Source organism: Gordionus sp. m RMFG-2023, chromosome 4 (assembly GCF_954871325.1).
Source record: "Gordionus sp. m RMFG-2023 chromosome 4, tfGorSpeb1-WG-v2, whole genome shotgun sequence".
Lineage (NCBI taxonomy): Eukaryota > Metazoa > Nematomorpha > Gordioida > Chordodea > Parachordodidae > Gordionus > Gordionus sp. m RMFG-2023.
Window position 1 is genome coordinate 18,954,161 of NC_088778.1, and position 15,947 is coordinate 18,970,107.

At 27.4% G+C, this 15,947-nt stretch overlaps 3 protein-coding genes across 3 annotated transcripts in view; 2 read left to right on the plus strand and 1 right to left on the minus strand.

The window, feature by feature from the left end:
- Positions 1-15,947, minus strand: part of LOC135929093 (ornithine transcarbamylase, mitochondrial-like) — a 107,349-nt gene that overhangs the window by 24,051 nt on the left and 67,351 nt on the right. The gene's annotated exons all lie outside the window — the stretch shown is intronic.
- Positions 3,254-3,856, plus strand: LOC135928944 (uncharacterized). The gene is made up of 4 exons (XM_065465400.1): positions 3,254-3,313; positions 3,362-3,653; positions 3,698-3,780; positions 3,827-3,856. Exons 1-3 carry the CDS (start codon positions 3,281-3,283, stop codon positions 3,718-3,720), a joined length of 348 nt encoding a protein of 115 aa, XP_065321472.1. The 5' UTR covers positions 3,254-3,280; the 3' UTR covers positions 3,721-3,780; positions 3,827-3,856.
- Positions 3,827-6,868, plus strand: LOC135928060 (uncharacterized). Its single transcript, XM_065464391.1, has 7 exons — positions 3,827-3,856; positions 3,897-3,918; positions 3,985-4,056; positions 4,305-4,364; positions 4,407-4,608; positions 4,653-4,848; positions 6,854-6,868. The coding sequence occupies exons 1-7, from the start codon at positions 3,827-3,829 to the stop codon at positions 6,866-6,868; spliced, it is 597 nt and encodes a 198-aa protein (XP_065320463.1).

Genomic DNA, 15,947 nt, shown 5'->3' on the forward strand with positions numbered 1-15,947 from the left:
TATTTATTTTAGATAGACATTATATTTCTTAATATTTGTACAAAATCCTAGATTGGGACGAGTACTGGGCCAATAGTTATTACACTTTAAATATAAGTAGTATGGCTTAAATCCTATATTATAGCATATATAGAGTAATTATTTTTTTTTAAAAAAAGTGGCAATATATGTGAATAATACTATTAAAACTAAAATCCTAAAAAATCTGATTATTTTGCGTTTTTAAATTGTATTGTATATTTTAATTATAACGCAACGCCTTAATTTGGAAGCATTATAAGGAATAAATAATGATTTTGTAAAGTAATAAAGTAACAACTATGATAATAAAAAGTGAACTCAATAATCTCTTCATCCCACCTAAAGATCTATATTCGCCCCCCCCCTCCCAAAAAAAAATTTTTCCTTAAATTCTAAATTTTTGACCTGGCAACTCTGTGAGTGAATGATATAGTTTATTTTTCATTGCCGGATAATTAATTATCTTTACGATCGTCAGAAATATATTTCCATTTTAAAGATTATTTTAATCTACTCATAATTAATTATCAAACAAAATAATTATATTAGGCATAAAGTCATATTCAAAATTATTTCCAACAGCAACAGCCGTCATTTTTATTGATTAATTTTACATAGTCATTTTTCAAAGATATTAAATTAAAGTATTCATTATCTAATTTATTTATTAATTTAAAAAAATTATATAAAATTAATACGTATCTTTAATTTCTCATCAAAAGAATGTCTACAAAAGTTATTTCTATTCCAGTAAAGTGCTCTAACCCCTTTCGAATAAATTTCATTCAGTACGTTACGATCTTAGAGGTGTTTTTGAATTTTAGCTATTAATTAATCAAAAAATTTGTAGTTCTTGCCGAAAAAAATTAAAAAAATATTCAACAAATCCCATCTTACCTTTAACTTCTACTCTATTCCTTTGACATTACCTTCTATTAACTTACCTTCTACCTCAACTATTAATGAAACATTTAGCGATTCTGAACCTGATCTACCAAGCAATAATCCTGAATCTTATACAGCTTTGATTTATATCAAATAAAATTAATTCTATTCTTGAAAGAAAGATTTGATATCAAAATTTTTTTATTTTTCTGATGGAGCTGTTACCCAGTAAAGAAACAAAAAAAACTGTGTAAACCTCTATAACCATTATAATGATTTTGGGATCAAGGCAGAATGACATTTTTATGCAACTGAACATGGCAAAACTCCACACAATAGTTAGAGAGAATTACTAAGAGGTTGGCGGCTAAAGCAAGCCTGCAACGTCCTTATCATATACTAACTCCTATGGATTTATATAATTATGCGAGAATTAATATCCCGGGGATTAATTACATGTTTGTCAGCATCATTAAATATTTAAGAATGGAAACCAATCTCGAAAATAGATTTTTAACAGCCAAACGAATTCACGGAACACAAAAATATCATTCATTTATTCCAATGGAAGGAAAATGAAAGTCAAATTTTTTTCTAATTCATTAGATTATTTAATGTTGAAATTATTTAATTAATATGTTTATTACAATATTAATTCATATTCATGTGGCTAAATAAAGTTATAAATATATTTACAGTTATTTTCTTTCTAAAATAAAATAGCGAAACTGACACAATGTCTACTAGTGATAGGGCCTATTTTTCTAACACGACGCAAAAAATTTATAAAAAAATATATCCGGTGTAACGTTTTAAAAATACTCCATTTTTTTATATACTCCTTTAAGCTTATTTGTGGAGTATTTTCAGATTATATTGTTCGATTATAATGTATTTACATATCAGAGTATATTTAGATCAATGTAATTTTTATGATATTTTTTTGAAAAAGTGCTCATGTCAATCAAGAAACATTATTCTTAAGGAGCTGATGACTGATATTTTATTCTAGTATCCTGAATTTTTTTTTGTAATGTAAAATATAGATTATTAAAAACGATATTTGCAATGAAATCTTCAAAAATGAATATCTCAAGAAGTCAAGATCGTGAAGCGTTTTTTTAGAAGGACAACTAATATCTCAAAAATAGTAAAGTATTTTTGCTTTCAAAACCTATTTCTAATTGGTGTCTAAGTCTTAATTAGTCTTCTCAAAACAGGTATATTTTTTCTTATCCTTTTCTCCTTTTATCTTTAATCATAATGTAGCATGAATTTAGCTTTAATCTAACAGTATATATACTCATATTCTCTAGTTAGGTAATATGTCAGTAATGTGTCTTTACCTGTTATATTTTATCTAACCCTGTTACATTCTTTTCAATTTTAAAATTTCCTAAAATGTTTTGCCTTAATATACTTTATTGTCTTTGCCTCATAACTATATTATTTTTGACTTAATTTTTTATCAATATCAAGTAGGTTTCAGCTCCACATAACATGTATATCAGTCTGGTATTGATTTAATATTGCCTTAATACCCTTATTAGTTAAATTTTAATCGACATACAAGCATATTTTATCAATCTTAATACTCTGAATAGTTTTAAAGCAGGTTTAATCTTAATATAACAAATTTATTTTTATAAACATACATTTATCATATTAAGTATTAGTTTTTTGTCTGTTTTTCTTTCTACTTCACATAATAAGTTCATTACTTAGCATATTACAACATTAAGCATTAATTATATGTTACCTTACCTAAATCTTATATTGACTTTTCTTAATCAATGATTTTTGACTCAACTTTTATATATACTACATTATATATACTAGTTAAATTTCTTTCCTAGTAGAATATATAACATTAATCTGTTATTTTATAAAAGGTATGGTCACAAATAGGAGTTGATTTGTGTACTTTGCCAGAAAGTGAGGATGGCTATAAATATATTGCAGTAGCTGTTGATTACTTCAGTAAATATGTTGTAGCCATGCCTTTAAAGGATAAAACAGCTAAATCATCGAAATTCCTTTATTCGTTACTATGCACATATGGCAGGGCAAAAGTATGATTTATTTGATAATAAAATATTAATTTTAGAAGATTCAAATTAATGATCAAGGACGGGAGTTTGTGAATGAAGTTAGCACTAATTATCACAAACTCGTGGGGACCATGCAGTGGGTGACAAGTGTTTATCACCCTCAAGCAAATGGCATGGTTGAAAGGGTTAATAGAACAATCCAGAATGCACTTCTAAAGTGTATTGAAGATGATTATTTAGTTTGGACAGATGCCTTGCCTGGGATATTATTTGCCTATAACACATCTTGTCATGACACATCGAAATTCACGCCCTTTGAGCTGATGTATGGTAGAAAAGCAATACAAGCTTATGGGGTATACCAATTATAAATTATATACTATATATTATATCCCTATTTAAAGAATGATGAGGAAAATTATATAGATCCTGACAATGTTGAGGAGATAGATAGGGAAAAGCATTTTCAAAGTATTGTTAGCAAGATGCAGGACATACATAATATTGCCATGGGCAATATTAATCTTGCCCAGCTCAAGCAGCAGAGGGATTATAGAACCCGCCATACTGGGAAAAATGCTCCCTATAAGATAAATGATAAGGTGCTTATCTGGAACAGCCGTCGAGCTGATAGGAAGGGTGGAAAAATGACACGGCCTTGGCTGGGTCCTTTTACAATAGTTTGGATTGTCAAAAGTATAAATTATGATTTTTAACAAAAAAATATTTATAATATTTAGGCAATATAGCTAATAAGTGCTAGTGGGAAACAGGTAAAAACCCGACCAAATATTTGTAACATAAAACATTATGTTAAGAAAAGGTATAGTTTATAAATAAATAAATTTTATATTTATATATTTATCAAGATGACACAATTAAAGCAAGACAGAAAAAAGGTTAAAACTTTTAAAAATTTATTAAATAACTTTTAAACAGTTCCCAGGTTACCAAGTCAAAAGTTTCATTCTTCTACCATTAAAGGCATACAATTGACTTAATTATTAAATAATATTCCTTTTTTTAGATGATGAAGAAAATTTTCAAGAACAAGCAATTAAAAATGTAAAGCTTAATTCGGAAGAAAATCATATGAAGGGTAATATTTTCATATTTAATATTAAATCTTTTTTAAAATGTCTAGTTTTGAAATTATTAAATACGATAATTGGAGAGGATTAAAATTGTCAAAACAAAAAAGGTATAATAAAAAAATATTTAATATACATATTTTTTAGATGATGGAGTTAAAACAATCAGTGAAGCATTGAATGCTAAAGCCTGATGAGCATCGACCTTATAGTAATATTTTTAAGAATTGATAAAATTAATTTTTTAATTTAATAGGTGCCCCGCCTTCCAACTTGAAGATTGTAGATGGCGAAGTAGACAAGCTCAATAGGAACGGTATAAATTTGCATAATTAGTAGATTTATACATATTTTTTAGAAGATGAAATTATATTAGAGACAGTGGTTTCTAAAAAAGATGTTAAAAATCTTTTTATTCCTACAAATAGGAATTGGAAAATATACCACTCACTTCGCTATAATTGGGATATCAAGAAAAGATATCCCAAATTTAAAAATGGCATCATGAGTGAAAATTTTTCCACTGAACGGATAATTGGCGATGGTAATTGTCTTTTCAGGTATGGATAATTAAAATAAATTAAATTGTTAATCATTATTATAGATGTATAAGCAAAGAAATTTGCGAGGATGAATGCCACTATCACTTCCTGAGATCGGAATGTGCGCGCTTTATGAAAAGTAAAGACGTGGCAGAGCAGATGGAGGGGTTTCTGGGAGAACCCGTTGACGCGTACCTGGAGAGGACGGGCATGGCTCAAAATGCCGTTTATGGTACAGAGGTGGAGATAGTTGCAATGGCAATTATGCTCCAGACAAATATTTTAATACATACTATTTACAAATGGGCATACTCATTGGCGTACGCAGCGGGGGGGGCAAATCCCCCCCCCCCAAAGCCAAAAAATGCAGATGCCGGATATATTTTTCAAAAATATTATTGTTTATATTAATTTATATTTGTTAATATTTATTCGTATCTCATATTAAATATATATTATATTACATTATCACATTCATAAGTTATTTTATCAATTAATTTCGATTTCAAGTTTTCCGTAATATTTACTTATTATTTTCAAATTTTTAGTGGCGTAATATTTATCTACCATTTTCAAATTTCTAGTCAAATAATAATTATTTCTGAAACTTCTGGTCCAACAGGGAAAAAGAAATTGCAACCTTGTCCAACGAGATAGAGCCTCTTCCATCAAGCACTAACAGCTATTAAGGAGTTAGAATAGCCAATTATTTGCTATTACTGAAATATTACAATGGCCTGAAAGAAATATTTCCTCAGAAGCAAGAAAATTATTGGATTCAATGCTTATTCCAAATTTTATTTCTCATTAGAATGTATTACTTAATTATACAACTATTTTAAGTATTACTTTTCAAAAACATGACAATGATTTGATTAAGAAGATGAGAATAGCGGGGAGCATTTTATCAGAACTCAAGGAAATTAGGGCTAATGTTGATGAAGAATTTCCTATTTTATATTTTATTGTTGAGTCAAAAGCAGAGCTATACGTGTTTAATATTTGTCTCCCTCGACAGCAAGGCAAGCTCATCGTTAAATTATTAATATAGGATCAGTAGAAGAGTTTATCTTAGATGCAGATACATTTATAACCCAAATAAATGAATTTTTAATATATCATGCAACACTTACATCTGCAAATATTACTTCCACAAAAGCCTTCAACCTTTTTCAGATGGTGATAGAAAAAAAAAATATTTGTTAGATATTTATTATGAAGATGTTAAAGTATCTTATGATGCCTTACTAGCTGAATAACTATGTTTATAAGATTAACTATAGTTGATATAGTCCCAAAAAATGCTATGGTAGCTCTGCATTATTTCAAACACATTTTAGATTAAATTCCCAATGTATTAAAAGGGTTTATAAACTCTTCCCATTAGTAAACTAATGAGAGAACACTCTCTTTTTTAAGAAGAATAACAGAAGCCTGCAGAAGTACCATTTGCAGGGCACGGCCCGGATTTTTTTAAAAGATTTTTTACGCTATTTTTAAAAAATTTTTTAGGCCGCTCGGCTTTTTTTTAAATTTACAAGCTCGGCCCGGCTTTTTTTAAAATAAAATTTTCAGGCCCGGCCTGGATTTTTTTAAAAATAAATTATATTTATTTTTGATTTTTATAGCTAATAATAACGATTTCAAATATAGGCTGTTTTAAAAAATACAGCCCGGCTTGGGTGTTTTTTTAAGAAAATTTAGGTCCGGCCCGGGTGTTTTTTAAAAAAAATTTTGGGCCCGGCCTTGGCATAATTAAAAAAATTAAAATATTGTCCGGCCCAGGAGCCGGGCCTGCAGGTCTCTGAAATACATACCAAGAAGTACAACATGTGAAAGTAGATTGAAAGGTTTGGATTTTTTGAATATTCATAGGCATTTGACGACAAGCAAGGATGAGATAATTGAAAAATTAGCTCAATTCCAACGAAGATTGGATTTTACATTGTAAATATATAACATACAAAATACAATTATTCCTAAGAAACTTTTTTTTAAAGGCTCAAAAAATTCAAATTTCTATTTTGGGTCATTTAAGTGATTCTTTACATATAATTTTTTTATAATTCACATTAATTTAAAATTGTGTATTAGGAATAGTTATTAGTCCTAATAAATTTATGCTTGATATTTTTAAAAAACAATAATATTTCTCAAAAAAATTTATTATCCCCCCTCCCAGACCAAATTCCTGCGCACGCGCCTGGCCATACTATATGCCCATTAAAAAATTTAATGTAAATATTTATTTAATAAATCATAGCGAACGATCGCATAATTAATTTTAATTAATATTTATATCGCATATATTATTTATATCGCATATAGCATATATTATTTATATCGCATATTTATATCGCATATAGCATATATTATTTATATCGCATATATTATTAATTGATTTTTTTGATCTTTATATTTACAAATTAAATAAAGGATTTTAATAAATTATTCTGAAAATTGTTTCTAACTTTGAGCAGTAACGTGATAATAGATAGTGCAAGATTTATATGTTAATCTTTGATATTTTCGAATTAAACCTTAAATAAATATATAAATTTTTAATACTTAATATTAAATCTAATAATTTCTAAAGAGAATAAGGCAAAATTGCCTTAAATATCATAGGATATAGAAAAAATAATATTTATTATTCATACGTCAGTTATAAATGCCAATATCACTAAATTTATTATATTTAATATTTATATGTCAGTCATAAACGTCAATATCACTTTTTAAAACATTACACCGTCCCTATCCCAAACAAATTTTCTTTTTATTTGTTTCGTAAATTACTATACATTTGATATAATATAGGATTCAAGCCAAACTATTTGTATTTAAAGTGTAATAACTATTGACCCAGTACTCGTCCCAATATAGGATTTTGTAAAAATATAAGTACAATGTCTATCTGTAAAAAAAAATTTGAAAGAAAAAAAAAGCAATTTTTATTTTTTCGGTTTAATATAATAAATTTTATATCTTACTAAAGGGCTACTTTAGAGCTATTTAATAAAATTTAAACTGCGTTTTTAGTTTAATGACTTTTTGAGATATTTATAATTAAATATAGTGTATTTTGGAATTTTTGTAAAAATGGCCATGTCTCATGAAGTAACCGATTTGAAAAGAAGAATTTTACATTTTTATTAGTTAGTGTATATATTACCACATACAAATTTTTAAAAAAATCGAAGGGGGTCGGGTTGAGAATTGACTTTTTTGGTAGATTTAATATGGAATACAATATATATTTAGTCTGAAAACTTTTATATAAAAAAATTTATTAGCAAAAATGTAAAAATTTTTAATTTCTTTAGAGATCTTAAATATAAATTACATTTAAAAATTTTCAAGATTAATTTTTTATAAAACATTTTAGAAAAATTATAGCATCTTATTAAATTGCATTAGTTTAATTTCAAATCTCAAGGTATATGTTTTTTAAAATTCATATATTAAAGAATGTAGAAAATTAAATATACATTAAACAATTTTTATAATAATATATAAAGAAAATAAAGTTAACAAAAAAAATTTCGCAAGATGAAGCATTTTTAAAAAACTTAATTTGTATAATTTCAGAGACCTAGAGAGGTACCATTTGTACGGCCCGGCCCGGATTTTTTTTAAAAAATTTTTCAGGCCCGGCCCGGCCCAGCCCTGGTAAATTTAAAAAAATTAATATCCGGGCCTGGCCTGGCCGGTGATATTTTTTATATAACGAAAATGGTAATTTACAACAGAATATGAATATATTTTAATAATATAAAATAAAATAAATGCAAATTCATGTAAAGATTTTTGATTTTCTTGGAAGAATTGATAAATTACAAAATGAAAGAAAATATAAAAATAAATCCAAAAATATGTTTTTATAATAAAAATTATTGTCTAATAATATATAATATTTTTAATTAATTTATTTCTAATATTTATTTTAAATTTAAGCTTTCTTTTCTCTAAAAAGGAAGAAATAAAATGATTTATAACTACGGACTATGAGTTTAATAATATTTGGAAATTAGGGATCCTAATTACTTATCTAGCATATGTACCACTCTGGAAACCAATTATATTCGAAAATACATAATTCTCTAACATAAGGGTAACCTTTTTATATTTTATTAAATTAATTCAAGTATTTGAAAATAAAAAGTTATTATTTGGCATCTTCTTATGACACTCGATGAGGGATATATAAGCCCCCTTCACCCGTTATTTCTTATATTAATTAAATAATAATCAATATCATAATAATCATTCGGATCATATTTAGAATTAATAAAACTATTTCTGATGACATTGTAAAAATAATAAAATTTGTGGATAGAAGTAGGACAGATTAAAAGTAAATAAAAGTCCCTTTTACCACAAAATTTTTTAATTATTCAAAACCATGGTATTGCTTATCATCCCAGTGGATATGCTTCCTTATGGACATTTCTTCCATTAAAATTTCCACCTATATACGTCGTTTAAATTTAGCTTGTAAATATTTTATTAATGGAAGAATTTAAAATCCTGTAACAACACATTTATTAAATGAATTGGCGAAAAAGTTTTAAAAAAAAATTATTTGAAAATAAAATAAATTGTATATATTTAAAAAATTAGGACATTCTTTTTTTTTCAAAATAAAAATTTCGATTTATAGATAAAATTTTAATAATACAAAGTATAATAATAATAAATTAATATAATGAATATAATTAATGCAAATGATTATATGAGAAAGAATGGGGGGGGGGGGGGAGGGAATTCTATAATTTAGGGAAGAAGAAGAGATTAATTCCTCAGGGAATGAACCTATGAAGCATGTGAAATTAGATTTTATAATCTGAATTCCTATGCGACGTAAGTAGACGCCTTCTTTTGGGTCTCCTGATTTCGTTTTTAAGGCTCTGCCAATCTTTTAATTACGTTAAGAGCCTAACTTCCAATGACAATTGATACGAATTTATACTCATCAGGAATATCCACATATTTATTCGTTTTAAAATCTTCTGTGTATTTTAAAATGTCCTTATTGATGTTGGAGAGTGAGAGGGGGTCAACATAGGAGAAATCCCACGCTAGAAATCGGCCATTCTCCAAGGAATTTGTGTAATTCCATCTGGTCGTCTCCCATCCGTAAAGAGACCTGGGGGTCCTAAAGTGGCAGGAAAGCCTGCGGACTGAACTCGTTTTATGAGAGCATTGCATCTGTTATGCTGGATTGAGCGTCCACTGCTAAAGATGCATTGGAGGCAATGACTACCAGTTTGACTTACTGGCTTATTGCACTTGGCGCACTTATATGAAACTGAGGCTGTTACATTTAAGCAAATGGCTACAGCAAAACTGATTCTTGATTTGAAAGTTCGAGATCAAGATTTTTAGAGGGGATGGCGTTCAAGTATTCATGTCCTGAACCTTGGTTGAGGGAAGCTAATAGGGCATAATCTTCAGATAGTAGGGTCGAAAAAAGGGTAATCAACGGACTTTGCAATAATTGGATTGTTCCAATCCTTTTGATGGGAGGCTGGTGGTTGACATTCATCTCCGACTGAGGCTTTCCATATGATATAGGCTTCGTCAAGCAGTGCATCTGGCAAGGACAAGTGATCAGTTATTATTTTGGAGCTTGCCAATCTGGATGAGATGAAACCACTAATTGAATAGGCTATGGGTGATCGTACTAAGCCTCCTTTATTGCATAAAAGTTGGTTTTAAAAATTATCTTTTAACTACATGCACTTAATTAAAAGCAGAATGATATACTTAATTAAAAGCAGGGCTGTGAACCCTCTTTATAAAAAAATGGTTTAGGTTCAGTGAAAAATCTTTAACCCAGTATCGCGTTTAAGACAAGGTATCTAGAAAAATTTTAAATTTAAATAAAATGGACAAAAATTATTTTCATAAAAAATGTTTTAATATTATTGAAAATAAAAAAAATAATTATGTTTTAAATATTTAATGTTTTTTTATTATATAAATATTTTACATTTTAATTTTTCAATAAATATTTTTCAACACTATTCAAATTTTTTATAATTTAAAAAAATAAAATAATTTTCATATAAATAGAGAAAAAATAAAATAAGTAAAAATCTTTTGAAATATTCTTGAACCCTAAACCCTACATTCAAAAAAATAGTTCGTGGTTCGGTCTGGTACAGTAAAATGGATTAGACGGGTTATAGTTCAGGTTTACATCATTTTGACAGTGTAATAGCCGCCGATAGTTAAACCTTCTCGGTAGCTAGATTGCAGAGTCAATTTCTATTATTGGAAATTTAATTATTTTGAAAGCCACATCCTATTCTATATAATAATAAAGTGATAAGGAATAAAAAATAATAGGAAAAAAGAAGTCAGATATTAACATCATGTGTTCAAATTAAAAAATAGTAAAAAATATTTAAAAAATAATATTAAAATTTTAGAATTATATTTTTACTCATGATATTATTTATACCAGTTGTTAACGCTCCTTTTTAAAAGTAGCTAGCTCCCGCCCCCGCTTTTACCTTCTTAAAAGGAGCTAGCTCCCGCCCCCGCTTTTACCTTCTTAAAAGGAGCTAGCTCCCGCTACTACATTTTTAAAAGGAACTAGCTCCCGTTCCAAGTAATGGAGTGCCACTCCATAACCGCTCCTTTAATTTTCATTTTTTTTAGAAGGTATACAAAAAAACAAAATCATATTTTTTTTTATCAAAAAGCTTTATTTATATTAAATGATCTATCAAAATATATTAGCTCTTAAAAGTAATAAATTTTCTAAATTAGAATCTAAAAAACATCCACACCTCTCCCCTATCCTGTTTTGCAAAACTAAATAGGCACTCCACAGGAGTACTAGAGGGAAGCGGGGTATTGTATTTTAAAAAGATATTTTTTAATTCAGGGAATTTATCAAAAATAGTAATTTTGGTATCATTATTTAAAAAATATTTATCCAATATATTATCTTCTAAATCAATAATATTTAAAACTATTTTTTATTATATCTATAAAATGAATATGACTTACAAGATTTTCCAGAAAATTTTCAATATAAAAAGGAAAACTTGATGTTTAATATTTAAAATGATTAGATGAAAAACCAATATAAAACTAGGCTAAACATTTAATAATGGATAAATTTAAATTAAATAAAATTTCATTTTTATTGAATTTTAATTAATAAATATAATTAATATTTAAAAAATAAATCAATTTATACATTAAATTTAAAGGAGCGGTGGAGCGGCGCTCCTCCACCAGCCCTAAATGGAGCTAGCTCCCGCTCCCCAACCATGACAGATCGATCAAAAAGGCCTATTTTAGGCCGATCATTTTTAAAATTGTTAAAAATTGCTATAATTATTTAGATAGGTAAAAAAAAAATAAGAAAGCCGCTTATTTTAACTCGCTATCACATCTGGTTCCCGAGATATAGCCTCAAAGGTGTGAAAAATTGAACCTTAATTTTAAAATTCTCAAAAACTTTTTAAGGCACGAATTCTATTAAGATGATTTTAAATGAAGGAGAATAAGGGAGATTTTTCCGAAAATTATGCTTTTGGGTTCAAGATGAAATACAAGGATTTTACTGGACTAAAGGACAAGTCATCATTCATCCTTTTGTGATTAATTACAAGATATTTAAAATTTAAATCATTTAAGTTACGAAATTATATCAGAATCTCCCATTCATAATAAAATTGCCATTCATTTACTCCAAAAATATTTAGTCCGCTACTTAACCGAGAATTTAAAGCCGCTCCACTTTTCAGGCAAAAATATAATCAATCTTTTCCACCATGAAGAAGATTTTGGTATAAAAGCTGAGTGTAATTTCTGGGAAATCTCATGGCAAATGGGCATGTGATGGAGTATGAGTTACAGTCAAACTTAGTGGCCAGAGTTAGTTTATAAATACCTGTTTAAGAACAAATAACTTGACATAAAGAGTTGTTTGCCTATTATAGGGAAAATATTAAAGACATAATTATCTAATATTAATATATATTATTAATTATTTTTATTAAAGAATAGATTTCTCCTATATTATGAAAGACGAACATGTGAAAGGGAAAATAATTTAATTTTAGAAAAGAGATTCAATAAAGCTCTTACAATATCAGAAGCGCAAAAATTTCATATTTTTATCCAATTTCCCCGGATAAAATAGAAGTTAAATTTTATTTAAATTTAACAGAATTGCAAATATTAAATACAACATAGAATATTAATGCGAATTTATTATAATGAAAAAATAAATTAATATATAACACGTATTTCTGACAATGTTATCATAAATAAAAAGAATAAATAACATGTATCTATGACAAGCAATGGTTATCATTAATATAATAATAAAAAATTTATAGGAAAGATATTTATAATTGGATATTATTAACATGTCCAAGGGACATTTGGCCCCACAGCCCCTCAGTTTATTTGGTACATTATTAAAAATTCAAAATATAAAAAGTAAAAATATCCTACTATTGGTAAATTAGAAACAAAATTTTAACAATAATTTATAGCAGATTCGGTCAATTGATGGGAGGAGTATTTGACCGGTAAAATACTCTAAAATATTATTAGAGAATAAATATTTTCAATAAATTAACTAGTATGCATTAAACGCATGTTTATCAATCTTATTAAGTTTAAAATATATATGCATAATAAATAATCCAAAACAAAAGAATTTTTTTTGTTACTAAAATAAATAAATACAATAATTTAGCTGTCATGGTTTATATTTTTAATGAATTTAAATTTATTTAATATTTCGCCCAGTATAAATTATATTAATTCTCATTTATTTTACTTCCACTTGCTACATTTGAATATAAAAATTAATTTTCTTTTTATTTGTTCTGGTCAGATTTACAAAATAATTTATTCAATTCTGGTAAAATGTTATATATTATATTATAATATTAAGCCAAATTATTGAAATAATTAGCGATAATTATAAAATAATTAAGTTTGATTAACTTTACAATAATCAAAATCTTTTTTAATTAATTTTTCATATATTAGGGATTATGGTCAAACAAAAGCATCAAGTTTGGAAACATTTTAAAGAAGTACGCGATGGAAAATCAGTTAAAGCGGTATGCAGGTTTTGCAAGATGTAATATTACCTACGTTGATAGAATGGTCAAGCATTTATTAAGCAGCCGTACTGTGTGCCCTGCCATAATTTAGGAAAAATTTTATTCAAATTCCAAAATTTCAATTTCTACAAAAAATCCCATAAATGTAGTTTGTAATACTTCTAGCTCTGACGAAGAAAAGGGTGAAATTATCGAAAATGATTATCAAATTGACAATATTTTGTCTTGTGACTCAAGAAAATTTGATTCCATTATCTCCAATCAATCTACAAACAAGGCGATTATATGCAAATCTCAATCTTGTATAACCGGTTTTAAAGATAGAATTACGTCCTATTTACTACCCAGACAGCTGGATGGTTATTTTTTAGACAACGCGTCAGGAGATATGGAGGCGAGAGTTGCAGATATAATAGATAAACCTCACTTATCAATTGTATCAGATGGCTTAAACAACATCAGAAACGAAAGTATTATTAATTTTATGGTGATGACGCCTGTTCCATTCTACAAATTTTTAAATACTGAGGAAAATCGTCATATGGCAGATTATATTGCCCAGGAATTTAAAAATATAATTCATGAATTGAATCCGGTAAAAGTATATTCTTTAATTACTGATAATGCCGCTAACATAAAAGCAGCCTGGAGAATTCTAAAATCTGAATCTATTTATAATCATATACAATGTTATGGCTGTGCAGCGCATACTTTGCAGTTATTCTTTCACGATTTTGAACGGCTTCAGTTACCATATTTCAAAAATTAAAAAAATTGTTAAATTTTTCAAGAATAAACACATATACCAGCTATAGTATTTTCCCGTAATAGGAATCAACATAGTATACCATCTACATTAAGTACATTTAGCCAAGCAAGATGGGGATCGTCAATAAAATGTATGGAGCGAATACAAATATGTAAGAAAACACTTAAAGCATCAGTTGTTGAAGAATCTGTATGTGATATTTGTCCTAAAGAGATTACAAATAATATATTAAATGAAGAAATATTTTGGACGAAAAATTTAAAATTTTTAGATATACTTAAACCTTTAGCTACCTTATTGTTGAAAGTGCAAGGGGATAAATGTACTTTAGCTCAGGTAAAAAACGAGATGCTTAATTTGGAAAAACACATAATACAATCATGCCATGACTATATTTTCTCCATCTGAAGAAGAAAAAAAATTAAAGTTATGTTTGAAAAGAGAAAAAATGATCTAAATACATGTGGTGCTGCTTATTTATTGGACCCACAATCAAGGGGAGCATCTTACTAGTATTGAATTTGATGAAGCATGTAATATGATACAAGAATTAAGTATTTTACAAGGTGGTGATAATTAAAATATTTTAAGTGATATAATAAATTTCAAAAGTAAAAGCGGCATATTTAATAACCAAAGTGGTAATTTCCATAAGGAACAATCAGATTTCGGCCTCAAATTGATGGAATGCACTTTGCCCATTAAGAGAAGTAGCTAATATTTTACTAACATTTCCTAGTTCAACTTCTTCATCAGAAAGAAATTGGTCGGTTTGGGGAAATATTCATACGAAAAACAGAAATAGTTTGTTTCTACAACAGGAAAATTGGTAAGAGTATACCATAATTTAAGATTGATTAAAAATATTACAGAAAATAATGATATTATCTATGAGTCGGAATAAGAGTTTTCTATGGAGGACGAAACAACTATAGAATGAATTTAAAAAAATATTATGACATTTAATGTTATATAGATTTATTATAATATTATATATATACAAAATAAAGTTTATAATGGCGTAAAAAACATTTATTTGAATTTGACCTGTCAAATATCAGTCAATTGACCGAATCGTATTTGACCGGTCAAATGCACAACCCGGATTTATAGAATTATATAGCGCCATCTAATTTACGCAAATAAAAATTTCAATTTTTGGTAAAAACGAATATTTCGGAAGTGCCGATTGCGTTGCCAAGGTTTTCACATCATATGTATTTAAAAGGTGTCTGAATAAATGCAACAAAAAAAATTCGAAAACAAACTCCCATTATTGACTAAAAACACGGGTAAAACAATATAAATAAACGGGAAGTTAAAGAATAAATAAACCCTAATTTTCTTATTATAGACCCTACAATTTGATATATTATGTTTATTTTTACTATAAATATTCTTTGATATATAAGCATTTAAAAATTTTACAGATTCGAAAGTCACAATTTTTGTCACAATTGAAGCCCTGTATCTCAGGAACC

What these genes read in the sequence shown, in the direction of transcription:
- LOC135928944 (XM_065465400.1), top strand. Translation starts at nt 3,281, where the DNA reads ATGTATGGTAGAAAAGCAATACAAGCTTATGGG. An exon ending in AAGCAATACAAGCTTATGGG is followed by an intron (nt 3,314 to 3,361) that starts GTATACCAATTA and finishes CCCTATTTAAAG; the next exon opens with AATGATGAGGAAAATTATAT. An exon ending in AATAGTTTGGATTGTCAAAA is followed by an intron (nt 3,654 to 3,697) that starts GTATAAATTATG and finishes TATAATATTTAG; the next exon opens with GCAATATAGCTAATAAGTGC.
- LOC135928060 (XM_065464391.1), top strand. Translation starts at nt 3,827, where the DNA reads ATGACACAATTAAAGCAAGACAGAAAAAAG. An exon ending in TAAAGCAAGACAGAAAAAAG is followed by an intron (nt 3,857 to 3,896) that starts GTTAAAACTTTT and finishes ACTTTTAAACAG; the next exon opens with TTCCCAGGTTACCAAGTCAA. An exon ending in AGACAAGCTCAATAGGAACG is followed by an intron (nt 4,365 to 4,406) that starts GTATAAATTTGC and finishes CATATTTTTTAG; the next exon opens with AAGATGAAATTATATTAGAG.